We start from the raw sequence: 27,463 nt of genomic DNA on the forward strand, positions 1-27,463 counted from the left end.
TGTGTCACTGACTTACATGCTCCCTCTCCGAACTGAAACGGTGGCCTATGACAGAGGGGAAACATGGCTACTAGTGGGTTCCAATGTGAAAGTGAAAGAGGAGAGAGAAACTGTGACAGGAAGAACCAGCTGAGCGATCACGCACACTCACAAGTCATACAGAAAAAGTGCAATGAAAGGAGCACATATTTATAATGAGTATGAATTCGGAGGGCAGAAATGATTAAATATGAAAGCATCAAACCTCTCACTAAAAGCTTCAGTCATACAAAAGTTATACTTAGTTCCGAACTGGTTCTCTATCAGATTAGTAAGGATGTCTCACCCCATGTTGAAGAATGTCCGTTTTCCCTTTATTCAGATTACAACCTCTCGCTTTCAATCATTTGAAAATGAAATAATATCACCATTTATATAATATCACTACAAAATATCACAATTTTTAAACAAGCCATAGAAAGTTGGTTGCAATTTCAGTTTAATCCACCAGAAAAGAGAGAACAAATATTATGGTTAAACTGAAATATACTAATTAATTAAAAAACATCATTTTATGATAAAAAATGTTTTAAGTATAATCTTTGTAAATTATATCATAAATAGGACTGGTGGAGTTATCTCACACATGCAGCTAACACAGACATATGGAAATGTCTGCTCTACCCAAAATTACAACCAACTAATTGCAGCATTACCCCAAAAATGGAAGAGGCAAGTAGAAGTTGGAAAAAGGAAAAATTCTGATAAAAAAAAGTATACCAATTCAATTTCAGGACCAAAAAATTGACAACTGTGCCATATTAAATGCAAAATAGGTGGGAAGAGATTTTCGATATACCGATTCCCTGGCACATGGTTTATGAACTGAACAAGATTATGTCGGATTCAAAACTTATAATTGTTTTATTTCAATTATTATACAAAATTATTGCAACCAATAGAATGTTATATATATGGAATGTTATTTATATGTATATATATATATACAGTGGAAGTCGGAAGTTTACATACACTTAGGTTTGAGTCATTAAAACCACTCCACAAATGTCTTGTTAACAAACTATAGTTTTGGTAAGTCTGTTACTACATCTACTTTGTGCATTACACAACAATTTTTTTCCAACAAATGTTTACAGACAGATTTCACTTATAATTCACTGTATGACAATTCCAGTGGGTCAGAAGTTACACTAAGTTACACTAAGTCGACTGTGCCTTTAAACAGCTTGGAAAATTCCAGAAAATATTGTCATGGCTTTAGAAGCTTCTGATAGGCTAATTGACATCATTTGAGTCAATTGAAGGTGTACCTGTGGATGTATTTCAAGGCCAACCTTCAAACTCAGTGCCTCTTTGCTTGACATCATGGGAAAATCAAATGAAATCAGTCAAGACCTCAGAAAGAAAATTGTAGACCTCCACAAGTCTGGTTCAACCTTGGGAGCAATTTCCAAACGCTTGAAGGTACCATGTTCATCTGTACAAACAATAGTACACAAGTATAAACACCTTGGGACCGCGCAGCCGTCATACCGCTCAGGAAGGAGACGCGTTCTGTCTCCTAGAGCTGAACGTACTTTGGTGCGAAAAGTGCAAATCAATCCCAGAAGGACAATTATGTGGATATATTGAAGCAACATCTCACGACATCAGTCAGGAAGTTAAAGCTTGGTCGCAAATGGGTCTTCCAAATGGACAATGACCCCAAGCATACTTCCAAAGTTGTGGCAAAATGGCTTAAGGACAACAAAGTCAAGGTATTGGAGTGGCCATCACAAAGCCCGGACCTCAATCCCATAGAAAATTTGTGGGGAGAACTGAAAAAGTGTGTGCGAGCAAGGAGGCCTACAAACCTGACTCAGTTACACCAGCTCTGTCAGAAGGAATGGGCCAAAATTCACCCAACTTATTGTGGGAAGCTTGTGGAAGGCTTCCTGAAATGTCTGACCCAAGTAAAAAAATTTAAAGGCAATGCTACCAAACACTAATTGAGCGTATGTAAACTTCTGACCCACTGGGAATGTGATGAAAGAAATAAAAGCTGAAATAAATCAGTCTCTCTACTATTATTCTGACATTTCACATTCTTAAAATAAAGTGGTGATCCTAACTGACCTAAGACAGGGGATTTTTGCTAAGATGAAATGTCAGGAATTGTGAAAAACTGAGTTTAAATGTATTTATATATATATATATTTATCCCAGCTCTGCATATTTTGCTGTGAAGAGACAGAATCATTAGATCACTTGTTTTGGTACTGTCCATATATAGCTTGTTTCTGGTCACAGGTTCAGGAATGGCTGAAGAATTGCAACATTTACCTGGAGCTAACTCTGCAAATAGCACTCCTGGGTGATTTGAAAAGTCTTAGTCAATCGATCAATAATATAATAATACTTTTAGTAAAAACATTTATCTTTATTTCACAATCTGTAGAAACTATGAGGTTCAGAACTTTTGTGAAACATCACAGCACAGTTGAAAAATATATAGCAAATAGAAATCAAAACTGGATGGTGTTAAAAGATACAGTAGGGAGAAGTATTTGATACACTGCCGATTTTGCAGGTTTTCCTACTTACAAAGCATGTAGAGGTCTGTCATTTTTTATCATAGGTACACTTCAACTGTGAGAGAATCAAAAATCCAGAAAATCACATTGTATGATTTTTAAGTAATTAATTTGCATTTTATTGCATGACACAAGTATTTGATACATCAGAAAAGCAGAACTTAATATTTGGTACAAAAACCTTTGTTTGCAATTACAGAGATCATACGTTTCCTGTAGTTCTTGACCAGGTTTGCACACACTGCAGCAGGGTCTTTTGTCCCACTCCTCCATACAGACCTTCTCCAGATCCTTCAGGTTTCGGGGCTGTCGCTGGGCAAGACGGACTTTCAGCTCCCTCCAAAGATTTTCTCTTTGGGTTCAGGTCTGGAGACTGGCTAGGCCACTCCAGGACCTTGAGATGCTTCTTACGGCCACTCCTTAGTTGCCCTGGCTGTGTGTTTCGGGTAAGGGGAGGGGTGGTAGGGTTACAGGAAAATAATAAAGAGAAATATATTTAAAATATGAGGGATTGGAAATGATGCAGACAATTACATTGGTGGAAGCTACAATCTATCTGCAATATTAAATTTGATCTACCCCCTAAAAACAATGTATATATTTTAAAAAGGACCACGTTTTCTCACCCTGAGACAGTTCCTTGAAGTGAAGAATGTCAGACCGAGAGAGAGAGGATGTATTTGAAGGAGATGTACACAGATAGAAATAACTTGAACAAGGGATCGAGGGACATTCTCATACCCAGCGAGCCTGATGAAAGTGATGCTTTGGGATTCACCTTGGTTACTCTCTAGGGTTAATGTCAAACCTGCCCCTATGGAACCCAACAAAGGTGTGGTGAGTAACATAGAGAGAGAGAGAGAGAGAGAGAGAGAGAGAGAGAGAGAGAGAGAGAGAGAGAGAAGGGGAGAGGTGGATGAGAGGAAGCAGAGCTGAAAATCTTGAAGGAAACACAAATGACATCACCACAGTAAAAGGCTGCGTGTTGATTTGACAAGAACAAACAGTCAAATAATTCAGGAAGACAAAGAGTAGAGTGTGTTGCTTACTGCCAGGAGCATAGCCGCAGGAAGTAGTTTGGAGGTGTGTGTGCTGCAATTTTTTGACTGACTGGGGAGATGATGCTGAAAAAAATGCTTTGCCCGCAATACAGGCAGCAAAATCTGTCTGCTAATACAGGACTAGTAAAGGCTCAGTGCACTACTTTTTCACAACAACAACAAAAAATATTCTGATTATTCAGTGGGTAATGCAGCACCCTCAGCACCCCTACTTCCCGTGGCTATGGCCAGGAGGAAGGAGACAGAGTTGTTTCCTGTAGCTCTCTATGACCAGGGTCAGGCCAGGGGCCACTGCTGTACTGTATGTTGCTGTAACAGTTAAATTGCGAGGCTGACCCCTGCTGGAGAGATTGGGCTTTGCATCATATTACAGTCTTGGCAGCTCTGTAGCATTGGGCTGCTTTCAGTGGCTGGATTTATTTGAGATGCAGATTAAATTGAAATGACGCCTTTCCTCAAGAATCTGCACCATCTTGCACACGCAAACACACATAGGCCTACACACACTCACGCCAACACACTGTAGTGTCTTAGGAATCTAGTGCCCAGGAATCCATATGTGAGTGTACATATTTGTGTACTTGTACATTTCCAATGTGCTGTAGGTTTCTGTAAATGTGTGTGTGTGTGTGTGTGTGTGTGTGTGTGTGTGTGTGTGTGTGTGTGTGTGTGTGTGTGTGTGTGTGTGTGTGTGTGTGTGTGTGTGTGTGTGTGTGTGTGTGTGTGTGTGTGTGTGTGTGTATTTCTAATTGGTGATGTGTGTGTTTCTCTCTAGCTGCCCCACATGCCCCACATCAATGAGTGTCTGATGAAGAGGAGCCTGAAGACTACAGACTTGAGGGACATGACCCTGGGACAACTACAGGTTATAGTCAACGACCTGCACTCCCAGATAGAGAGTGAGAACCACACACACACTTATTTTTATCCTCGTGGGGACCTAAAATTGATTTCCATTCAAAATCCTATTTTCCCTGACCCCTAAACCTTACCCTAACCTTAACCCCTAAACCTAACTTTAACCCTGATCTTAACCCCTAAACCTAACCCTAATTTTAACCCTAACCTTAACCACAAAAACTGAACTTTAACCCTAACCTTAACCCCTAAACCTAACCCTAACCATTAACCGCTAAGCTTAAAATATCCTTTGTCCTTGTGGGGGTGTGGGAAATGTCCCTAAGAGGGAGAATTTTCCTTGTTTTACTATCCTTGTGGGGACTTTTGGAGATTTCAGGTCCCCACGAGGATACACACACATGCGCACACGCACACAGTGTTAGTTCGGGTATCTTTCATATTGAAAGTCATTTCAGGCCATGTAAGTTGGATGCATGTGTGACAATACTAGTGAAAGATGAACAATACCTCACCTTACACAGAAGGCAAAAAAAAAATCCCCCACAAAAACGTTGTTATAGAATCTTGTCTTTTACTGGCATGGTTTAAAAATATGCTCCATTTGAAATCTGCATCTCATATGACTTGGGGCTGGATTCAACCCGTATCGCAGAAGTATCGCCGGAAGATCCGTGTTATAGCTTGTTTGAAATGATATATAAAGGCAATGTTCCCGCGTTTGTGGAAACTGCATTCACGGTAACCACTGTATATATCGGCTCAATCCTAAATGACCTTTAGATTTTAATGCAGATCTTCCGCGATACTTCAGCAATATGCATTGAATCCAGCCCCTGTATGTTAGTGTTCTAATGGCGTTGGTTTTCTACCGTTGTTCTGATGTTTGTCTTCTCCAGGTCTGAATGAGGAGCTGGTGCAGCTGCTGCTGATCAGGGATGAACTGCACATGGAGCAGGATGCCATGCTGGTGGACATAGAGGACCTGACCAGGTGGGGATGCTATCTAACACACACACACACACACACACACACACACACACACACACACACACACACACACACACACACACACACACACACACACACACACACACACACACACACACACACACACACACACACACACACACACACACACACACACACACACACACACACACACACACATACACAGCCTCTTGGACTATGACTGCAAACAGGCCAGGAATGATTGTGGGAACTCTGTCTTTGGGACGTTTAGCAGTGTGAAATTTGCATGATTTTCATACAGCAGCAGGTGATAAAGAATAGTTTGTCTAATCATCATTTTGTTTTTACTCAGGCATGCTGAGAGCCAGCAGAAACACATGGCTGAGAAGACACCATCCAAATGAGACACCCCACCCAACCTCGCCCCCTTCCCATCCCTTTACTCCACCCCTGCCCCACTTTGGTCCCCATGCCCTGCCCCATGTCTCTCGCTGCACCCCCTCTGCCTGCCCCTTTCACCCTCTCCCATGGTGGCAGCAGCCAGAGGAAGGCCACCCTTTCATTTGCTTCTGTGGTTGTCCCAGCGCTAAAGACAGAGCATTTCCTGCTTCCTGGGAGAAGAGGAAACTGATTGTGTGTTGTCATGGATACTGTCCCCGGCTTCCTGTGCAGTGATCGGCCTTGCTTCGCTATTGTTTATTTTTAACTTTTTACATTCGCCACTAAATTATAACTGTCAATACAAAATGGTGGAGAAAAAAAAAATAATAGTGAGAAATTAGTAGAAAGTCAGTAAAGAAAATGTAAGAAAAAAACATTGTATAAAACTATGAAGACTAATTTCAAACCATTTTAAGTTGGAAAGTAATTTTTAAGTATTTCAAAGTTGACCTCTTTTTATTCTGCACAAATGGTAGTTTTCAACTGAGAAATGTTTATTTGAAGGTGCTAAAAGAGTGTAAAGGTAACATGCCTGCCTTGTAGTGGAGTTATAGCTTTTGGTAATACGCTCACTCTGATCGGTCTTCAACATTTTGTGAATGTTGATTTTCTGACACTTTAAATGAAATTAATAAATGTGTTAATATCATTTTCATCCTATTGTATTCAGAATTTTTATTTGAGGGAAGAAATGTTTATGTACAGATATGTAAAATAAAAAATAAACTTTGTTTCATATGTTGTGGTTTGGTGTGCAGTCTGTTAAGAAAAGTGGACAGAGATGGACATGTTGTTGTAAATATTATAAGTGGGGAACTACTGTATGTCCATATGGCATAACACAGTACATTAACAGTACATTTATAACTATTTTATAATTATGTAATACTAATACTGACAAGCGCATTGCAGGATTTTGGAAATAATTGATACATTAATAACCATACGAACATCACTGCCACCTGGGAAGAGAAAAGCTAATCACTCCACTGAATCGTTTATTCAGAGGCAACAACAGTATGAAGTATGAAGTATGAAGGATGCATACGTTTTTATATTATAACATTTTTCCATAAACAGTCACCTTATTTTAAAGAGTATAATGTTAAACCTTAGGCCTAAGCTTGCTCTGCACGTTATTGTGATTGTGGTTTTGAAAGGTCTGATATATCAATGGTCACAACCACAAGTATCATCCACTTCTGTGAAACTCTCCCCTGCAGATTGTCACACCATGGCCACTCTCTTTCTACAGGCCCAGTGAGAGTCAGTCTTTACAAGAAGAGAAGTATTTCTTAACTAAACAGGCCAATGGTAGACATTCAAAATGCCAGGGTTCAAATTGTGTGGGTGTGCAGGGGTCATGGGCAATCACATTACAATTTAGTCATTTAGCAGACTATCCAGAGTGACTTAACAGTACTGAGAGCATACATTTTGGTACTTGTCCGCCCCTATGCCACTGTCACAGGGGGATTTATGCCTGATTTAAGATGAAATCCTCAACCCTTTTATGGTCAACTATGTCACTTTGGCACCTTTTTTATCTCTTGAGATGGAAAAACATGTTTTTTATGAAATTGAACAAGTGCTCTTTTTGACAGAATATACAAATTAGCAGAAATCTTAAGTATTTTTATTTATTTTTACAAGTTACTTCTCAAAAGGCACTGAATTGGTGGAAGGTCCGCTTTATTCTGACCCCCTGGGTCAATCAAACATTGAGAAATTAAACCTTTTTCAAATATACATTGTTTTTCATTCTTACGAAATGTATGTTCATGATGCACAATTAAAAGCATGTAAAGCTTTGCAGAAACAACAACTGTGAATGTAGTTTAAGACAACCAGCCTTCTAAAGAAGAGGCTAAAGCCAACGCAGGCTAAAGGCTACTTACTACCCACAACATCTGTAGGCCTATAGCAAAAACATTTAGAAAATGCTTTCTAACATTATTCTTTGTGTCATCTGTCTATTTTTGACAATTACAAAGGCTAGAAAAAATAAGCAGCAAAAGTGAAATATTGACATCGGAATGCACACGTCTCACGTAGTTTTCTGGCAATCGGTGCTGAAGGTGTCTGGATATAATTGTGCTACGCAGTGAGATGCTACCCACAACCAGTGGGAGAATGTGACTGTCAGTTATATGGTTTATTGCATTACTTTAACTATAATGTAAACATTTAAAAAATAGATATGTATTGTATCATTTTTTCATTTCTAGACATTGGTTTCCTCGTGAGCCAACTCATGCAAATCGAAACGAGGGCATGACTCATTGGCCTGAGTTGCAAAAACAACTCAGGAAATTACACACGACTGACGCGTCACTTTCATTTCGGTGGCGCTTGATCTAGTGCTGTATGTAGCTTCGTGTTTCAACATGGCCAGGGAATTCCCTCTAGGAGCGCTGCATGGCTATATAATGATCAGATGAGGCAACGATGACAACACACCTATCAGTTTACGCCACACCTGAGTCAAAGATCTCGGAATCATGCTGCCAAACTTTTATTTATGTGAGTATTCATTTTATTTGTACCTAATTTTATTGTGAGTTTTTGATAAACTAACCCTGTGAAATGATATGCCTCAAACTTTACATAGTCTTCCATTTTAATTTATTGATTTGAAATTGGAGTTAAATAATGACATTTTTTATCATTAGTTTGTTTAGAGGATTATTGGGGTGATACATTGGTTGGTGCTGACTGACATTGTGTCCTCCCTCCACACAGACCTTGCCAGCTGTGTGCTGCTGCTCGCCTTGTCCTGCCAAGTCTCTATGGGAACTCCAATGCGCATGCCGCGGAGTTTAGACTCTGGGAAATGCTCGCAGTGCGCTGACCTCTCCAGAGAGCTCGTCAAGAATGTTAAAAAGCTCCTGGACAACGTAAGTGACAGTTATAACGAATTCCTTTGAACATTTAATTCAAATCTAATGTATCCCTCATTCAGTCAGTCTGTCTGTATCTTTGATAGGCTTACAGTTTGTTCACACCGTTTGTGATTCATGTATCCACTTACTAATTGAATAATTTTCCCTTCATAGGAAAACCTGTTTGGGGGTTTAAACTGCTCGGAGCAGCGCGTGGAGGTGAACAGTAAGACCCAGACAGTCCTAGCCTGCGAACCCAACACGGACATGGTAAGTCATACAACAGTAATTTTCTACATTCATATTACCACTATTAATTTAAAATATATATAATTTCTCTGCATTTTATGTAGTAATTTAAATGAATACCTCGGATTTACAGAATAGTGATATAAATCAGTCTATTGATGCATCATTTTGTTGTATTTCCTCAGAACACAAGATGCTCTGGTCAACGGAACACCACATTCAGTGAGGTAACTATTGTGTTCTTACAATATTGCATAATTGTTTAGGGAATGCTATTTAAATCCACAGATATAAAAATAAATAGATCTTTAGACAGTCTATGGATTTAATAGTGACTGCATTTCACATAATTCACCCATTCTTACCTCACCCATTTCATCTGCTTCCTATATGTCTGATTGGCTGATCTCTGTCCATTTTTATGGTTTCTTCTGACAGAGTGAGTGTCTGAGGAACATCCGAGCAGACCTAGAACATTATGCTGCCTCACTACAGGCTTACAAACAGGCCGACCTCAGCTCCACTGCCCAGGACACCCAGAACCTACTCAATATTTGTCCATCCACACAATGGGTGTCTTCCTCACAGGTAATTCGATTTTTCTATTTTATCTTTTGTACAGAAAACATTTATTTTTCTTTTGATACAGTTGTCTAATGACAACAACCTCGTGTAGACAATTGCAAAACTGTACACAAAAATGTGTTCCTCTGTGTTTGAGACAGTACAAATGTCACTGCTAATAGACATTCACAACTATGGACTTAAAGTTTGCATTTTTATAAAGTTAAGTTTTGTTTCCTTTTGCCCTGCAGGTTGCAGACCCTAAGCTGACTAGTGGTGACCCTGTGGACCAGAGGGTCCATCTGTGCAAGGTACTGAAGGGCTTCCACCTCCGGGTCATCACCATCAGCAGAGCCATGGGATACATCTCTGCTGGGGACCACAGGAAGTAAACCCTCATCTTCAACACCATCCGATTCCTCATCATCATCAACTATAACAAGTATTGACAATCATCTTCATCATCACCTACAACTGTAACAAGTTAATCATCAGAAACACTGATTGTTATCTTCATCATCATCATCAACTACTTTGTCATCAAAACTGCATCATCAACTATAACAAATATTGACAATCATCATCATCATCATCACCTACAACTGTACCAAGTTAATTATCAGCAACACTGACTGTTATCTTCATCATCAGACATCATCATCAACTACTTTGTCATCATAACTGTTGAATACTGCACTACACTGTGTATGAAAAGATGAGTAAGACATAAGCTAGCTAAACTCTTTTTGGCTCAGTTAGTGCTGAATGACAGTAGGTTTAGTTCGAAGCTAATCAATGAACATCATGTTGGTCAAACTATTTATTTATTTATTCCTTTATTTAGGGACTGGGGTTTATTTATTTGATGAATGCAATATTATTTATTTGATGTATGAAATATATGTATTTATTTAACAATATGTTATTGATGTTATTTATTTGAATATTTATAATAAAGTATTTATTACAAGCTTACCAAGACTGATTGTGTTAATGTTAGCTATGTTGTATGTGTTGCTCTGTAGGTTTAAACATTCTACCCATGAATAGGCTAAATACGTTTTTGTTTGTGGTAAAATATATATATATATATATATATCTTTATGGAACATGTTGAAATATAATATCATTCAGACGGGAGGGAGAGCAGTGTGATTAATAGTCGCATAAGACTTGAAAAATACATTTTCTGCGTCTTCAAGCGGGTCTCCACATGGAACCCCATGTCCAATTTGGCATGTGGGCACACTGGCGGCCATTACGCATAATGAAACCATGCCACCCAGGGCGAACATCCCTGCCTGGTAGACCACCTTCTGTAGCCCCCCGGGCAGCCTTCTCATCACCCAGCTCTGGGTCGGAGTGGTTGAAACCTCCACTTTCTCCTCACTTATCTCTTCATCAACAGAGTTCAGGTTACATTGAGCAAGTTCCTCAGCGAAGGAATGGGCCATTTTCCCGCGCGCAATGGAACTGTTATCTGTCATCTCATGTTCTTTGCCAGCGTTCCTGGCTTCTGCGATTTGCTCCTCCAAATCCTGCACCCTTTCCTGAAACTCCAGGACGCGGGATGTGCTTTCGGCCAAGGAGCTTTGCATCTCCTCAATAAGGGAAGTTTTCATCTGGATCAACTCCTCCCTGTGAAGAAAAGTGATTCGGCCGTCATCGACCTGGAACTGCATCAGGCCGATGCAGCGGTTCAGATCCCGCAACTTTACCCTATCCTCTGCTCTCTCGTGCATAAGGGTGGACAGCTCACCATTCAGACTTTCAATCGTATCCCTGAAGGCGTCATTCTGCTGTTGGAGCTGCAGACGTCGAGTCTCCAGCCGTGCAGTGGTGCTGTTGCTCTCCTCCAGGGATTTGCGCATCTCCAGGACCATGTCCTCCAGGGTATCCATGTCTTCCACGGAGCTCGTCAGGCTTCTCATCCGGTTCTTCAGACCAACGTTTTCTTTACGCAGAGCTTCGTTCCTCTCCTCGGCTATCTCCTGGGCCAGTTCAGCGGCCGCGGCTTCCGTAGCGTACAGGTTCTTGGTGTATGTGAATTTGGCTGTCAGGACGCTCTTGTCGTCCACATCCGGCTCATGTGATGTGAACATTTCTGCCCCATCTACAGTGTCTCCCTGAGGGTGGCAAGAGTCCTTGTTATCATCGTGCCCATTAGTCAACTGCGACACCGTGTGAATGGTGTCGGACTTTGATTTCAGCCATCTGCCCGGAGGTCGTGAGCGACCGACAGGTGTAATAATGAGCTGCCCACCCTCATCCTCCCACACGTCTCCGGTAGTCTCGCGGGTCCAGTCTGCCGAGACCTGGGAAAGTCTTGACGGGTCCAGGGAGGGTTCACCCACCTTTGGCCGCAGCTCATGACCCGAGGTCCTGCGATTGTCATTTTTGCGCTGCATCCTGGTCAGTATTTACCTTCGTTTTCAGTATTCCGTGCAGTATCAGGATCTGTGTGATATCTGTAGTTGCGGATATTTCGGTAATACTGGTCAAGGTGCTTTTATAACCCTAGGTTCAGATGACAACTTGATTGTAAACCACATCACTTAGCATCATTTCAATGAGCATTCTACATTACCATGGCAACCCAGCAGCAGTTGATAGAACATTCCAAATTGCCATGGACATTTTGCATCACAATACCAGCCATAAGGAGTGTACCCATGAGTTTACCAGTCTAAATAAGCCCCTTCTCGGGATTCTATTTTTATGGTTATTGCCGTGGAATTAAAACGATTCTTCGTTATATTTATACGGTTAAATAACTAACGGAATGCAGAGGCAAGGTCCAGTGGTGGAAAAAGTACTCAATTGTCAAACATGAATTAAAGTAAAGATACCTTAACAGAAAATGACTCAAGTAAAAGTGAAAGTCACTGAGTAAAATACTATTTGAGTAAAAGTATCTGGTTTGAAATGTACAGTGTTGTATAGTGGTGGAAAAAGGACTCAATTGTCACACTTGAGTAAAAGTAAAAAAGTACAAGTAAATGCTATAAAAATCCCTTATATTATGCAAACTAGATGGCACAATTGTCTTGTTTTTTTATTTATTTATGGATAGCCAGGGGCACACTCACCTCACTCAGACAACATTTCCAAACACCATATTTGTGTTTAGTGAGTCCACCAGATCAGAGACAGTAGAGATGACAACACGTTATATTGATAGGTGCATGAATTGGATTATATTGCTGTCCTTCCTGAGCATTTGAAATGTAAGGAGTACTTTTGGGTGTCAGTGAAAATACATGAGTAAAAAAAAAGTACATTATTTTCTTTAGGAATGTAGTGAAGTAAAAGTTCTCAAAAATATAAGTAGTAAAGTACAGATACCCAAGAAAACTACTTAAGTAGTTCTTCAGGGTATTTTTACTTAACACCACTGGCAAATTAAATCATAATCAAATCACTTTTTTTTGTCACATGCTTATGGGCCCTTTCTAACAATGCAGAGAAACATTTTTGAAAAATGAATAGAAAAATAACACAAGAAACAAGTACATAGTCAATGTGAAGGGGTACAAGGTAATTGAGGTAGATATGTACATATAGGTAGGGATAAAGTGACTAGTCAACAGGATAGATACACTGCTGTTGCTGTTTTATGTCATGAGTCAAAAGAGTTAGTGCAGAAAGGGTAAATGCAGATATTCCTGGCTATTGGTTAACTATTTAACTAACTATTTAACAGTCTTATAGCTTGGGGGTGGAAGCTGTTCAGGGTCCTGTTGGTTCCCAACTTGGCATGGTCATTATTAGTCAAGCAACTCTGTTAAGGCCACTGAACCTGTAGGCTATGACTTAATTATACATGTGTTTACTAACAGTCATGAAGACCTCATCAAGCTGTAGGTCTACCTCTACTAGCTGAAAACTATTTGCAATGAAATAAATGAAATTCATCTTTCCAAAAAAATATTTTATTCAGTCACAGATTTGTAATCTTAGGCACCATACCCAGAGCCCTACGAAGGCCCATACCTGAAGTGTAACATTACAGAAGTGCACATGTAAGAACTGGAGTATTAAATGATGGATTTTGAGAGATCATTCTGAGTGTAAACATATGTACACACTTGCAAATGGCATCCAATACCCAATTTACCACTGAACTCATGGTTTTCCCATTCATAATTTCAACAGTTAATCGTTGTTACTCTCCCTAAGGTATTTGGATCCCAGTATCTGCAACAGTGACATCCCTATTGAAAGGTGTTTTAAATGAGTTAGTACCCATTTTTATTAACTAAAAATACTCTCCTAAATTAGTGGTTTCTGGAATTCATTCAATCCCACCATGTTCAAATGCACTGAGTGTGATTTCCAGGCTACAGAATGGACACGATTCAGGCTAAACAAAAGTAAATATTACCAATCTTTTCTCTGAGATGAAGCTTAGCTATAGTTTGACAGGCTCAATTTGGTCATAACACACATAAAAACTAACAAACACAAACTTTACAAAAATAAAAACAATCGCAGCATAGTTTAAATACAGAGAGGATATGTACACAGTATAAAAAGTACAGCTACACTCCTTGAGAAGTTGGTCCAATTCCATGATTAAGTGGTAATGTCTTGAATGACAAATATCAAAATACAAAATATACAATTCCCCATAAGTTTGTCAGCAGTTTCCATACTGCAGCACCATGTCTGTTACTGGCTACACTTTAGCTACCTATTTCCCAGAGCTCATCTATGACATAACAAGTCTTCTCTGCACCGCGGGTCGTAGCATTAGCTCCTGGCTGTTTGGGGTACCTCTACAGCTTCAGGTACGTCTGCATTATTCCAGGTTAATGGACCATTTGTGAACATCTAAGAGAATGACCCTTCAAGATGAAAGGCTTTGGTGAAATTGTCTTTGGGAGGGGTGAAAAGCCAGGGTCTACTAAATATCACTACTAGGTGGGGCACAAAGTTCTCTAGATCCAGCATCCAGGTCTGCAGGAATCAAACATTTCAGTTGAAGGCAATTGTCTTGGGCTGAGAGGGGGTGACAGTGCTAGGCTGGGGTGCCAGGACACATAATGCTTCTGATCTAGGATCAATGTACCCTCCTCAAATCCTCAATTTATGAAGGAGGTATGCAAAGCTGACCTTAGATCAGCCTCTAGAGCAAGGACGTGCAACACCAGTCCTCAGGGGCTGGATTGGTGTCACACTTTCGCCCCAGCTAACACACCAGACTCCCATAATCAACTAATTATGTTCTTCCATTTAGAATCCAATTAGTTTAATCAGCTGTGTTTGCTAGGGATGGGGGGGGGGGGGGGGGGGGGGGGAAGTGTGACACCAACCAGGCCCCCGAGGACTGGAGTTGCCCATATCTGGTCTAGAGAAAACATTCATCCTACGCCATACAGCCCTCAAACTCAACTCTGAACCTTGAAGCCAGTTCCACTGAATGTTGTCACTGTTCCCCTCTAATCAGGGACTGATTTAAACGTGAGTCACCAGGTGTGTGCAATTAATGATCATGTAGAACAGAAAACCAGAAGACTCTGGACCTCACAGGGTAAGAGTTGAGTACCCCAGCCATACAGCATAAAGTAGAGATTTCTGTCTTCAAGTTAAGAGTTCAAACGTCTCTCACCCATTGTCTCTCTGTCTTACTGACGACAGGGCTGCGGAAAGGCAGGGACCTAGGGAGGCTAAAGATGTCATTTGGCAGCTTTATTGTCCATCATATCTGAAGAGAACACAGACAGAGACAGACAGACAGAAATTGGTGTAGGTTAGGAGACAAGCATGAGTACACATGTGTGTGTGCAGACAGGTCAGTGAGGGTGAGTGGCTCTAGTCTAATGTGTCTCATAGGAGGATAGTGGCACCTTAATTGGGGAGGATGGGCTCATGGTTGTGGCTGGAGCGGAATAGGTGGAATGGTATCAAATAAATCAAACACATGGTTTTCATGTGTTTGATGCCATTCCATTTGCTCTATTCCAGCCAATATTATCAGCTGTTCTCCCTGCAGCAGCCTCCACTGGTGTGTCTCTAACCTTGCAGTGTCTGGTGGACCTCATTGGGCAGGTCATCCAACTCCTGTAGGCTCCTCAAGAGGTGAGCGACAGTGGCTTGACCCTTCGGCCTGCTAGTCTTCCAGCGCTCCAATGCCTTAAACCTGAAACACAAGGCAAACGGAGGTCACATTATCTAAAAAAAGAAATCTTCACCAAAAATATGAATCAAAGAAAGTAGGTTATTGTACAATTATTGTATGATTGGTTATGCCAGGAATGCTTCAATTAGAAACCCCCCAAAATAATGGCTGGCAAGTAATATAAAGTTGAGTTTTAAGGGTGCAGATACTATATCTATCTACTGTACCTCTGCATGATGACATCCTCCTCGCTGGCCTGAATATCGTCCAGCTCTTTGGAGGACAGGTCCAGGCAACCGATAGCCACCTGCTTCCACTCCTTCCCCAGCCGCTTAGCCACCTGCATCAGCTGCTTGGGCGACATGTCTGGGACCTGCACTGTCTGCACTCCGTCTGGGGACAACAGAGGAACGTTAGACTTTTAATTCTGAACAGCAACTCAACATGAATAAGACCACAGTAATAACAGCAAATTACACATTGGATGTGTTCAAACCATCACCTGACTCATCTGTGCATCGAGGTCTCTTATTGGTCATCTCTTCCTCTGATGTGCTGGTGCTTCTCTTCCTGCCTACAGAAGAGAAGAAAATCACTGTCAATCAAAAGCTACTTTTAGTGATGGATGAAAATTGCTTGTGTACAGACAAGTAGATATCTAGAACATACACTGGAATAAAGTGAACTATTGATGCCAATATTGAGAGGGGGGGGGCAAACAAAAATGACAAACTTACTATCTGTCCGTTTCCTTAGTTTTTCAACTGCATTGTCCACACAGTCACCTGAAAGGAAGACAAATGAATGTCCTGCACCTTCACTCAGAACACATTACAGACAGACGCACATCAGGTGTGTACGTACCTTCTCTGATGGTGGCGGACCACACAGTCTGGTCGGACTCTGTCTCTATGAGGGAGAGCTTGAAGGGAGGGGGCTGCTCAAAGAATGCCTCAAAATATCCCTTCAATTTAGTCACGGCCAGCGTGAACTGCAAGTCCTGCAGGACACCGCACACACACACACACGAATACACACACATAATACATCCATACACGAAGTATACAAAACATTAAGAACACCTGTTCTTTCCATGACAGACTGACAAGGTGAATCCTATTATCCCTTATTGATGTCAGCTGTTAAATGAATGTTTTAAGTATCCCTATATTTCTGTTATTACGGTGCGATCACTCTGTTATTAGTACGCTTGCGCAGTAGTCTCACTGGAGATAGACCTGGCCTGAGTGTGATGGCAACTAGTACTGTGGAAATACAGTGAAATAAAAGTTGTTTAACTGGAACCTTGTTGTTGTGTCATTTTGAATTAGCAAAATCTACTAAAATCAGTGAAGATGAAGGGGAGGAGACAGGTTGAAGAAGGATTTTTAAGCCTTGAGACAATAGACATGGATTGCGTATGTGTGCCATTCAGAGGGTGAATGGGCAAGACAAAAGAATGAAGTGCCTTTGAACAGGGTATGGTTGTAGGTGCCAGGCACACCAGTTTGTGTCAAGAACTGCAATGCTACTGGGTTTTTCACGCTCAACAGTTTCCCGTGTGTATCAAGAATGGTCCACTACCCAAAGGACATCTAGACAAATTGACACAACTGTGGGAAGCATTGGAGTCAACATGGGCCAGCATCCCTGTGGAACACTTTCGACACCTTGTAGAGTCCAGGCCCCGACAAATTGAGGCTGTTCTGAAGACAAAAGGTCATCTACAAGACCCTGCTAGGTAAAGTCTCCCCTTATCTCACCTCGCTGGTCACCATAACAGCACCCACCTGTATCACGCGCTCCAGCAGGTATATCTCTCTGGTCACCCCCAAAACCAATTCTTACTTTGGCCGCCTCGCCTTCCAGTTCTCTGTTGCCAATGACTGGAACGAACTGCAAAAATCTCTGAAACTGGAAACACTTATCCCCCTCACTAGCTTTACGCACCAGCTGTCAGAGCAGCTCACAGATTACTGCACCTGTACATAGCCCATCTATAATTTAGCCCAAACAACTACCCCTACTGTATTTATTTAGCTCCTTTGCACCCCCATTATTTATCTCTACTTTGCACATTCTTCCACTGCAAATCTACCATTCCAGTGTTAATTTTATTTATTTATTTAACTTGCTATTATTGTATTTACTTCGTCACCATGGCCTTTCTTTGCCTTTACCTCCCTTATCTCACCTCATTTGCTCACATTGTATATAGACAAATTGTTCTATTATATTATTGACTGTATGTTTGTTTTACTCCATGTGTAACTCTGTGTTGTTGTATGTGTCGAACTGCTTTGCTTTATCTTGGCCAGGTCGTAGTTGTAAATGAGAACTTGTTCTCAACTTGCCTACCTGGTTAAATAAAGGTGAAATAGAAAAGGAGGTGCAACTCAATATTAGGAAGGTGTTCTTAATGTTTTGTACACTCAGTGTACAGTACATAGGTCAGTGCTTACTGGTTATGCAGTAATGGGTGAATGAACCCTCACCGCAGGGCTGATGTCTCCCTCTGGTTCACTCATGAGGTGGTACCTCCTCTCATCCAGCTTACAGGTGGGTGGCTTCTCTACCTTCAGGTAACGCCTCTTGGAGCAACGCACCTCCTTCCCTATGTCCTGGAGTGAGGGGTGATAGAGGATGAGAAAGAGGCAGAGAGAGTAAAATAGAGTAATAGATAGAAGAGAACCAGTGATTTACCATACTGTAGGTAAGTGATGGGTAGGTAAGTGATGGGGGGGGGGGGGGGTCAGGAAACCTGGGCTCTGGTTGAGGGAGAAGATGCTTTCCATAGTCAATTTGGTCATTGTTGACTAACGGTCAACAACTCCTTTCCCTGGCCACTAAGGTAGGGTTAAATAGACTGTCCCGAAGCTGAGTGCTCTGATGTGGGTCTCTGTTGAGCTCAGTCATTTCCCTCACCACTGATACTACTACACACTACCAGGGCTCATACCACATTTCAGAAACTCGGTGACATGACCAAAAAAATTAACGTGGTCTGTATTTGATATAACATGGTGTTACTATCCCAATCTAACCCTACCAGTTGGCAAAACATTGTCATTTCAACCAGTGTTGCCCACTGGGCTAGCTTCAGATCTAATGTATTAGGATTTCCATCGGAGTTGTTCCTAGATAAAGATACACAAATCAATACACAATCACTTGTGTTCATTAATATGCACCAATGCCTTCTGATACCGTGACAAATGAACTAATCTTGATCACCACACACACACACACGCACACAGACCGCAGACTTCCAGTGTGACTTCCCTCAGTAGAGACCATAGTGAGAGAGGCACAGAGTGACAGGAAGTCAGGCCAATGGACATTACTATCTGTCTGATCATGTTCACCACTTTGCTCTGACTCAGTAACATGCTACAGTAATGACCCGCAACCCACACTGTGTCCATCTCACCTTAATGTCGGAGGAGTTGTTGGTGGCCAGGTAGATGCGAAAGGAGTAGGAGTTGTTCAGAGCCAGTTCCTTATACACCAGGACCACCCCGTGGTGCTCTACAGGCTTGCTGCTCTGGACAATGGGCCCCACCGGGGACAGGGATGACACACGCCACTTTACATGGCTGCCAGAGTGGTCAACCGAGGGCTCGATCACCGGACAGCTGTCCTTCATATGCAGGACACTGAAGGTCATTTCACTGTCAGGGTCAGCGAGGCAGAGGGAGTGAGGGAACTGGATGGAGGTGAGGACGGACGAGGGGCTGTTGACACAGTCCACGTTGAAGATGGGCCCAGCGAACCTCCAGGAGTCCCCGAGGAACATGCCAAACTTGGACCAGGACAGGACCGAGTAGCGGATCAGGACTCTCTCCGACACCTCAAACACCAGGCCGGTGACGGAGCACTCATATGCCCCCTCTCCCTCCAGCTGCACCCTGACACACAGAACCAGAAAGATTTAGAGATGGAGGAAAAAAGAGCGAGAGAAGGAGGGGCTGAGTGAGAAAGAGAAGGAACGAGGCTACAGGTAGAAGAGCTACTCACTGTAGGCGACTTTTAGAGATCTTCCTGGGAGTAACCAGATCATTGCCTTGACTCTGATAGAGAAACAGACATGGTCCTAAGATTAGCCCCTGTTCCTCTAGTGAGTCTACAGCCATACTGTACGTCTCTGAAGCTTTATTACACAATTACCATTCAATTCCACAATCCAACAAATGTGCTCACCTGCTGGACAGCCTTGCATTTTTCACATGTCTTGGGGGGCATATCTGACAAAGCAGAGGACAATAGTCAAACTAGACACTCCCTCTTGGGGAATACTCTACCTCTCAGACTTTGATTTGCAGACACATTTTCATAAACCTATGTAATGAACCCAAATATCCTCTCTCTAGAATTTCAGCCATTACAATCTCCTTTGTCTAGGATAGTTAGGCCTTAAGTGGAAGAAGCTAAACATGATAGTGGAATGACTTTTGTCAAACTGAGGATACCTTTAGCAAGGGAAACCTCTGCATCAGGTTGAGGAGCCGACTCCGATTCTGCGGAGAGAGAAGTTACTCCCCATGAAGGAAGTTAGGGGAGAGGAGCAGACATTCTACTCAGGTCATTCTGAGGTGAAAGAGCCTATTCATCTGTATTTCAGAGGCACCATGAGGCAGATGTACTCTAAGGCATTGTGCTATAGTTCCCACTCACCATTACAGGAATCCTCAACGGCAGGCTCCTCTGATTCTGCTGGGACAAGCCAAAAAAAGAATACAATTATTATTTTTAAATATCCAAACAAGCCAGGTGCTGGTGTGACCATGTATCGTCACCGCTTGGAAATGATTTTTGATGAAACAGAGAATGAGGCTGTGTTTTTCTCACCTCCTCCTTTCACAGCAGAGCCGTCTGGTGAAAGACAGACAGACAGAAGGTTATATTAGAGGATGGGATAAAGCCTGATGATTCATACTTTGATGAAGAGATTTTGTGCTCTAGCAGCCGCTCACCAGAATCCTCCTCATCTTCAGAACTCTCCTCTGTAGATGTCCCTGCGTTGTCTGTTAGGAAAGAAAATCCATAAGACATGGAGGGATGAACTTTGAAAACTTTTCTCATTCTAAACGTACTTTCGAACAGAGAGGGGTGAGGGAAATTGATTGGTAGTTCAAAAAAAACTTGGGGGGGTGGGTGGGGTTTCTATAGGCCCAAAGCAGCTCAGAGACCATTAGAGTTCTGTTTGAGTAGTGTTCACAGAGAGGACGATGTGTGTGTGTGGGGATTTCTAGAAGGATTTCTATACACGGAACATAGAAATATACTGCAAAGGTGTGCCTACCTGAGCCACTGTTATCACTTTCAGTCAGATTACCTGGAACAACAGAACTTTCATTAGAGGTATCTTGGGTAATTGATATGGGATTAGGAACTCTCCTCCCTCCATCTTTCCACCCCACTTTAACCATAATGCAGAGGTTTACAGTAACCCCAGGGGACTGGCCCTCTGTAGGACCAGCCCCAAACGACACCAGCCCAACCCCTGAGAGCTTTCTGACAAGACCTAGTAGGGGGATCTGAGAGTCTCTACTCATGTCTACCCTAACATAGGCATATTACTGAGAAGATTGTCATACATTATCGTTTTGGAGTCTCTTATTTACAGTCTGACTTATCAAAACGTTACACTTCTGCTATCTGCTGTCAAACTGTGAATAAGTTAACTCTGATGAGCTCATCAGTGTAAACCCTCTTCACTCACATCACATTGCTCATCTGAAACTTCCACTCTGGTTACTCACTAATTTATTTGAATGCACACTGTATACAGTATGTACATGAGCGTATTGTAATTCAGTGATGTCTGTGGTTTTCCTATGTATAGTGCTGAGGGCCCCTGTGTCAGTGCTGTAACTGTTTGCACTTTCATTTTAGTCATTTACAGAAACAGATACTCTCATTCAGAAATTCAGAATGACTTATAAACTGGTATGCTTCATACTGTAAGTGCATCTAAAGTAGGGCTGTGATGATTATGGGTAACGATTAATTGACTTGCAAAGGCTCATAATTGTGATTTTTGTTGGATATGTTTTGATTTTGTAATGCATCTTTGAAAATAAGCTACGAGATACCTAATGAATACAACACAGCTTTGGTGAAACCATTTCTCAAAAACAAATGGTTTTGACTCCAGGGGCAGGGGGAGCTGTTTTCTATCTGTACCCAGCAGGAGTGAGTGTGGGATAGCCCTTCTGGCTGAGAGCCTGGCATTGGCAGAGAGGAAGCCCCGCTGCGCCACTTAGGAGCCCAAAGAGAGAGGAGAGAGAGACCTGGCTGGTTCTCAGTCGGAGGTGAGGCTCCCTGCCCCAGAAAGGACAGGTTGTATCACAACCGGCTGTGATTGGGAGTCCCATAGGGCGGTGCACAGTTGCCCCAGTGTCGTCCGGGTTAAAGTTTAGCCGGGGTAGGCCATCATGGTAAATAAGAATTTGTTCTAACTGACTTCCCTAGTTAAATAAAGGTTAAATAAATACATCCATCGCTCTCTCTCCCTCCATCTGTGTCCTCATATGCCTCCTATCTGCCTCATCTAACATCCACTGTCTACTCTCTGACAGCCTGCTTTAAAAATCAGCCCAATATACACCAGACAGACACACAGATCTTTTTACTGGTGTTGACTGCCATCTGCTGGACTCATTTCAGATTACATTCATTCAAGACTTTTTGCCACGAGACAAAACATGTCATAAACAAACCAAGATCGAACGGTGCTTACCCTTCTGGCCAGGGACAGGGACGTCTCCATCTCTGTAGGTTAAAAGAGAAAGAAAATGATAAGGGCATCCCAAGACGTTATCAAAATCCTGGCGTTAAGAGAATACAGCTTCAGTTTATGGACCAGTGGGGGAGGGGATTAGGGGTGTGGAGGAGACGGGGTGGAGCTAAACTGTCCAGCTGCAGACCCATCTGTGTCTGCACTTCCTCTCTCTGATATACACTCACACGCTCATTCAACTGAGGCACAAAAACAGAAAGGGCTGCCAAAAACTCAAATTCATGACACCAGCCCATCCTCCAGTGTGGTGTGGAACACCCACCCCCTACATCCTGACCCAGTTTTACACACTAATGTTGCACGGCTGGTACTGCAAAGCCATGGAAAGGTACTGGCCTCTAAACTGTAAATTCTTAAAGAGACAGTACCAGAGAACACCAAAAGTTGATCAAATGGAAAGGTTTTGTAGTCAGCAGTGTTACAGGTTTATATAACCCATGTGTATCATCCAGAAATTGTCTCTCAGACTCAGACAAAGCGTGCCACTTGTTGATTCAGTCTGTGACTTGTGTGAACACGTCTATGGGCGCCTTCCGCCCAGGGGCTCGGTGTAGAGCTAGTGACAATAGAAAGTGCATTTGTCATGGTGCCAACCTCACAAGAAGAACACGTTCAGCATGCGCAGGGAACAAGGTCAACAGTATTCTTTCTTATTTTTCTCGATCGTAAAAATACTGCACTTTAGGTCATCAAAAGCCAGAGTTGACTCAAGTGTAGTCTTTAGTGCTTTACCACAGAAGAGATGAGGAATACAGCAGAAACACTTGACTAAGTTGCAACGTTTTCATAACCTCTTTGATAATAAGAATGTAATGAATCATGATAACGGTGCATGGTAACTGCAGATAAGGTCCTAAAACAACGATTGAATTGTGACCAAAATTCATAGGCTATTTCTAGTACTGTGTATCGAAGATTGAATGAAACCTGATAAGCCAATGGTCCTCATCCTCACTGTACTCAAGACAGATGTACAGGAAAAACTTTACTTTTCAAGGTCAATGTTCACTCAGCCAACAGGTTTCTGTATCACAACACAATTGTTATACGTTTCCATGGCAGTCATATTCACAAATGTACTCTGCCTTCTCTCTGTCTATTATTTTTCTACCCTCTCTTTCTCTTTCTTTATCTCTGCCCGCTATTCAACCCTGGCCTCTCACCAACTCTTACTTCTCTCCCACTAATTTTCATATAAAACAACCCCCCCTTCCTTTTCTCTCTCGCTTCTGTCTCTGTGGTGCGATACCACAGTTTTTTGCATGTTTCCTACAGCCTTACATGAACACACTGAAAGCCTATGAACAAGAGATAGGCAATAGTCAGTTGGTGCTAGTGTTATAGTTTATGTAACAGCTCCAATGTAGCCTTGCATACCTCACTCAGCAGGTTAACATATCATACACCATTAATGCAACAGCATTAATGATACACGAAACTGTCAATAAATCTCGGGGAAAAGCGTTATGCTTTTATGGGGGATCATATATTCTGCAGGTATTGTGCATTTTATTTTTAAGGATACTGAACAAAAATATATGCAACATGCAAGAATTTCAACGATTTACTGAGTTACAGTTCATATAAGGAAATCAGTTAACTGAAATAAACTAATTAGGCCTTAATCTACAGATTTTACATGACTGGGCAGGGGTGCAGTCATAGGTGGGCCTGGGGTGGCATAGGCCCATCCACTTGGGAGCCAGCCCAGCCAATCAGAATTAGTTTTTTCACACAAAAGGGCTTTACTACAAACAGAAATACTCCTCAGTTTCATCAGCTGTCCGGGTGGCTGGTCTCAGATGATCCCACAGGTGAAGAAGCCGGGTGTGGAGGTCCTGGTCTGGTGTGGTTACACATGGTGTGTGTTTATGAGGCCGGTTGAACGTACTGCCAAATTCTCTAAAACTATGTTTGAGGCAGCTTATGGTAGAGGAATTAACATTAAATTCTCTGACAGCAGCTCTGGTGGACATTCCTGGCAGTGGCATGCCAATTGCAAACTCACTCAAAACTTGAGGCATTGTGTTGTGTAACAAAACTGCACATTTTAGAATGGCCACTAAATTGTCCCCAGCACAAGGTGAACCTGTGTAATGATCATGCTTTTTAATCAGCTTCTTTATATGCCACACCTGTCAGGTGGATTGATTGTCTTGGTAATGGAGAAATGCACACTAACAGGGATGTAAACAAATTTGTGCACAAAATTAGCTTTTTGTGCTCATGGACATTTCTGGGATCTTTTATTTCAGCTCATGAAATATAGGACCAACACTTTACATGTTGCGTTTACATTTTTGTTCAGTATAATTTTATCTATATAAATCAGCACTTCGGTGACACTCAAACCTGTTCAGTGATCTGAGCGTTGAATTGTCTAACCTAATTCAGATTATTTCAGTCAGTGGCGAAAGGGTGTGGCATGGTGGCAAGGTGCCCAACGTCTCTTGTTTCTCCGGCAGCCTCTGGCGTGATAGAAACCAGACAACCACACGAACGATAGGCCTAGCGTTTCCCTTGGATACAAGTCACCAGATTCATATCTCTCACCTTTCACTTCCCTCCGGTTCATGGTTACTCATCACACAAACACTATTCATTATTTACGACACGAAGGAGACAATGTAGAACGTTTTCTACATTTCTACGACTACATTACCATGATTGCAGTAACACGTGTGGTTACAAAAGTGATATGTTTTTTTTAAGTCCTTGATTAATAAGTTTCACTGGAAAAAGTCCCAATAGCCTATGTAATTCAAGATTATTCTATAGCTACCTTTTGGTACATATATACTACTTAATACATATAACAACAAAGCTAGATACATGCAAGTGGTTTTGCTTTCAAATTAAAAGAGAAGCTTTAATTGAGAAACCCAACATTATTGCATTTGGGTAGGCCTACAGAATAACATTATTTAGATGTAAATCGCGGTATAGCCATAATGCTTGGCGATGGGCATGCTTGTGTTATGATCAGTCAACAGAGCATCATGTGCGCTACAAAGCGATCATGGCGTCCCCTCCTTTCATTTTTGGGATCTGTGTATCCAATTACATAAAATTACATGGTTGCAACTATTTTGGGTCTTAAATGTTTCTTTGTAAATCGGGAACTAAGATCCAGCGAAGGGTAGCAAGCAACAACAAAGCAACTATTTCGGGATTAGACAAAACATTGCAGCGCGTATCCTTTGTCAGTGTGAATGCAACCTCATGCAATCATGGGCTGCTCTAAACCTCGGCGTTATTTGGCTATGTATTTACGATGCTTACCCTTCATCCAGGTGACAAGTGGCTCCGCAGCTCGCCATCCTCGCCACCATTATGTGCCCTTTGAGGAACTTTCGCTGTAGGTTTTGTTTTGGTCGTTTTGCTTCACCTCCGTGAGGTTTCGTTATAGCACCTGCTTGTATCTCTGTCAGCGGTCATCTCCTTTTAAAACCATACCTTAAAGACGACGTAAGACTCAGCGCAGCCCTCGTGGTTCACTTTGTTATGATTTACACATGTTTTTGTAGGCATAATCAAAACGGTTTATATTCAATAGGTTAAATATAATTTTACGTACAAAGTAATTTCGCCAAAAACAGAGCTCTCAAAACAAATACACTCTCCCGTAGTAGGCCTAGGCTTAGTATTTGTAACGTCGGCTAGTTTATCTAATGATAATCTAAATTTGAGTTTAGGCAAAAATATGCTGATCTTACTACCATGTTTTTCAATGGATGTCTCATTGTCAACAATTACAAATGATTTAGATCGTTGCACTAGCGCAGCCCTGGAGCAATTACTACGCTCACGAACTGCTCAGTGGGAGGAGTATATTATCCCGCCTTTAGTTTGGGTCCGCTTTTTCATCTAAACAAGACGCACGGCTGCATGGCTCTTCTTTCCCGTCAAGGCTGATCTATGACTGTCTGATTACTATGGGTGGGGTGGGGGGGGGGGGGGGGGGATAAAATATGTATCATAAGGATTATCTGGCCGGCCAATATTATTTACATGATTAAAGATGACTAATGTTTACAGCTTTCATGCTCAAATACGGCTACTGATAGGGAAATAAAGTCATCCTGCTGCCTGCATTGTATTAAATGGTCAGAACCTTTGATATCCAGGCGTTACATTGTAGATATTTCTCACAATTTGTTTGTAACATCGTATCTTTCCAAAGTAGGTCACGTCAAAAGGTAACTTTTTTTGCGGGAAAATATAAACACGTAAGGCTGCAGTTCACGAAACCAACCACTAGATCCCGCAATCTACAAAAAAAACACCAAATTGCACTATCATGTTCAGTTGCCAATGAAGGTTTCAGTCAGCTATTTCTTGATCACATGCAGGGGCGTTGCCAAAAAAACTACCGGGCCCCTAACATAGAAATCAGAATGTTTCAGATTAAAATAACGTACTGAACAATATGTGTTATTAAATGTACTAACTATAAGCTTCTGCTGCTCTATACTATAATTGTGCAGATTCAAGTTTCCACCTTCATCCTTTGCCTATATTAACAGTAATGCAAACAGTTTCGATTCCAAATGTTAACAAAAAACAGTCTGTGTCATGAGGTTTTTATTATGCTTTATTATAAATAACTACACAATTGGTGACTTATTTTTTTTACATGGTATTGTAGTCAGTTTTAATGAAGAAATTACCATTGGTCCATGTTTCAGATTAAATAATTGATTTCCAGTTCTTACAAACAAGGCTAACCCTCTTCTTCCCTATGCATAATTCCTACATATATGGCTAAATAACATACCCAAAATAAAATAAATCCTATACTATGTGGACTGCAGGCATAAATCTGGTACCTACAGAAAACAAGCATCTGTGAAATTGCAACTGTAGTATCAAGACATTCTATGGGCATTACTCTGAAATAGTATTTTGCCCATCCCCGGGCAGGCTTGGGTAGAACAGGT

At 41.6% G+C, this 27,463-nt stretch overlaps 3 protein-coding genes across 8 annotated transcripts in view; 2 read left to right on the forward strand and 1 right to left on the reverse strand.

Annotated features, from left to right (window-relative positions):
• LOC110503785 (schwannomin-interacting protein 1) overlaps positions 1 to 6,643 on the forward strand; it is a 320,215-nt gene extending 313,572 nt beyond the window's left edge. For all 3 annotated transcript variants that reach the window (XM_036961845.2, XM_036961847.2, XM_036961848.2), the window contains 3 exons: positions 4,410 to 4,533; positions 5,392 to 5,485; positions 5,817 to 6,643. In XM_036961845.2, coding sequence (XP_036817740.1) covers positions 4,410 to 4,533; positions 5,392 to 5,485; positions 5,817 to 5,868 — 270 coding nt within the window. In that variant the 3' untranslated portion in view covers positions 5,869 to 6,643. The remainder of the gene's footprint in view (positions 1 to 4,409; positions 4,534 to 5,391; positions 5,486 to 5,816) is intronic.
• A 1,657-nt stretch (positions 6,644 to 8,300) lies between these two features.
• LOC110503453 (interleukin-12 subunit alpha) lies at positions 8,301 to 10,575 on the forward strand. The gene is made up of 6 exons (XM_021581794.3): positions 8,301 to 8,428; positions 8,648 to 8,802; positions 8,962 to 9,057; positions 9,222 to 9,263; positions 9,475 to 9,624; positions 9,852 to 10,575. The coding sequence occupies exons 1-6, from the start codon at positions 8,407 to 8,409 to the stop codon at positions 9,990 to 9,992; spliced, it is 606 nt and encodes a 201-aa protein (XP_021437469.1). The 5' UTR covers positions 8,301 to 8,406; the 3' UTR covers positions 9,993 to 10,575.
• A 2,941-nt stretch (positions 10,576 to 13,516) lies between these two features.
• On the reverse strand, positions 13,517 to 26,341 carry LOC110503787 (uncharacterized). Of its 4 annotated transcripts, none has more exons than XR_016491473.1 (17): positions 25,806 to 26,341; positions 22,464 to 22,495; positions 21,024 to 21,056; positions 20,695 to 20,745; positions 20,570 to 20,593; positions 20,396 to 20,434; positions 20,191 to 20,238; positions 19,922 to 19,965; positions 19,739 to 19,791; positions 19,152 to 19,629; positions 18,184 to 18,342; positions 16,586 to 16,721; positions 16,459 to 16,506; positions 16,224 to 16,295; positions 15,949 to 16,114; positions 15,621 to 15,742; positions 13,517 to 15,307 (listed from the first exon to the last, which is right to left on the reverse strand). XR_016491473.1 is itself a non-coding variant. In XM_021582322.3 (17 exons), exons 1-17 carry the CDS (start codon positions 25,853 to 25,855, stop codon positions 15,279 to 15,281), a joined length of 1,548 nt encoding a protein of 515 aa, XP_021437997.2. In that variant the 5' UTR covers positions 25,856 to 26,341; the 3' UTR covers positions 13,517 to 15,278. The 4 variants fall into 4 exon arrangements, 2 of the variants coding, with proteins under 2 accessions (XP_021437997.2, XP_021437996.2); XR_016491472.1 differs by having other exon boundaries at positions 20,396 to 20,431; positions 25,806 to 26,330; XM_021582322.3 differs by having other exon boundaries at positions 18,217 to 18,342; positions 20,396 to 20,431.
• Positions 26,342 to 27,463: the final 1,122 nt, after the last annotated feature.

Source organism: Oncorhynchus mykiss, chromosome 24, assembly GCF_057628025.1.
Source record: "Oncorhynchus mykiss isolate SJ-2025 chromosome 24, ASM5762802v1, whole genome shotgun sequence".
NCBI lineage: Eukaryota > Metazoa > Chordata > Actinopteri > Salmoniformes > Salmonidae > Oncorhynchus > Oncorhynchus mykiss.

Excerpts from the sequence above, each read along its gene's own strand:
- LOC110503787 (XM_021582321.3), bottom strand. The coding sequence starts at position 25,855 with ATGGTGGCGAGGATGGCGAGCTGCGGAGCCACTTGTCACCTGGATGAA. Across the intron at positions 19,792-19,921 it reads AATGCAAGGCTGTCCAGCAG|AGTCAAGGCAATGATCTGGT; the intron begins GTGAGCACATTT and ends TTTCTCTATCAG. Across the intron at positions 15,743-15,948 it reads GAGGATGTCATCATGCAGAG|GTTTAAGGCATTGGAGCGCT; the intron begins GTACAGTAGATA and ends CTTGTGTTTCAG.
- LOC110503453 (XM_021581794.3), top strand. The coding sequence starts at position 8,407 with ATGCTGCCAAACTTTTATTTAT. Across the intron at positions 8,803-8,961 it reads TTAAAAAGCTCCTGGACAAC|GAAAACCTGTTTGGGGGTTT; the intron begins GTAAGTGACAGT and ends TTCCCTTCATAG. Across the intron at positions 9,264-9,474 it reads GGAACACCACATTCAGTGAG|AGTGAGTGTCTGAGGAACAT; the intron begins GTAACTATTGTG and ends TTCTTCTGACAG.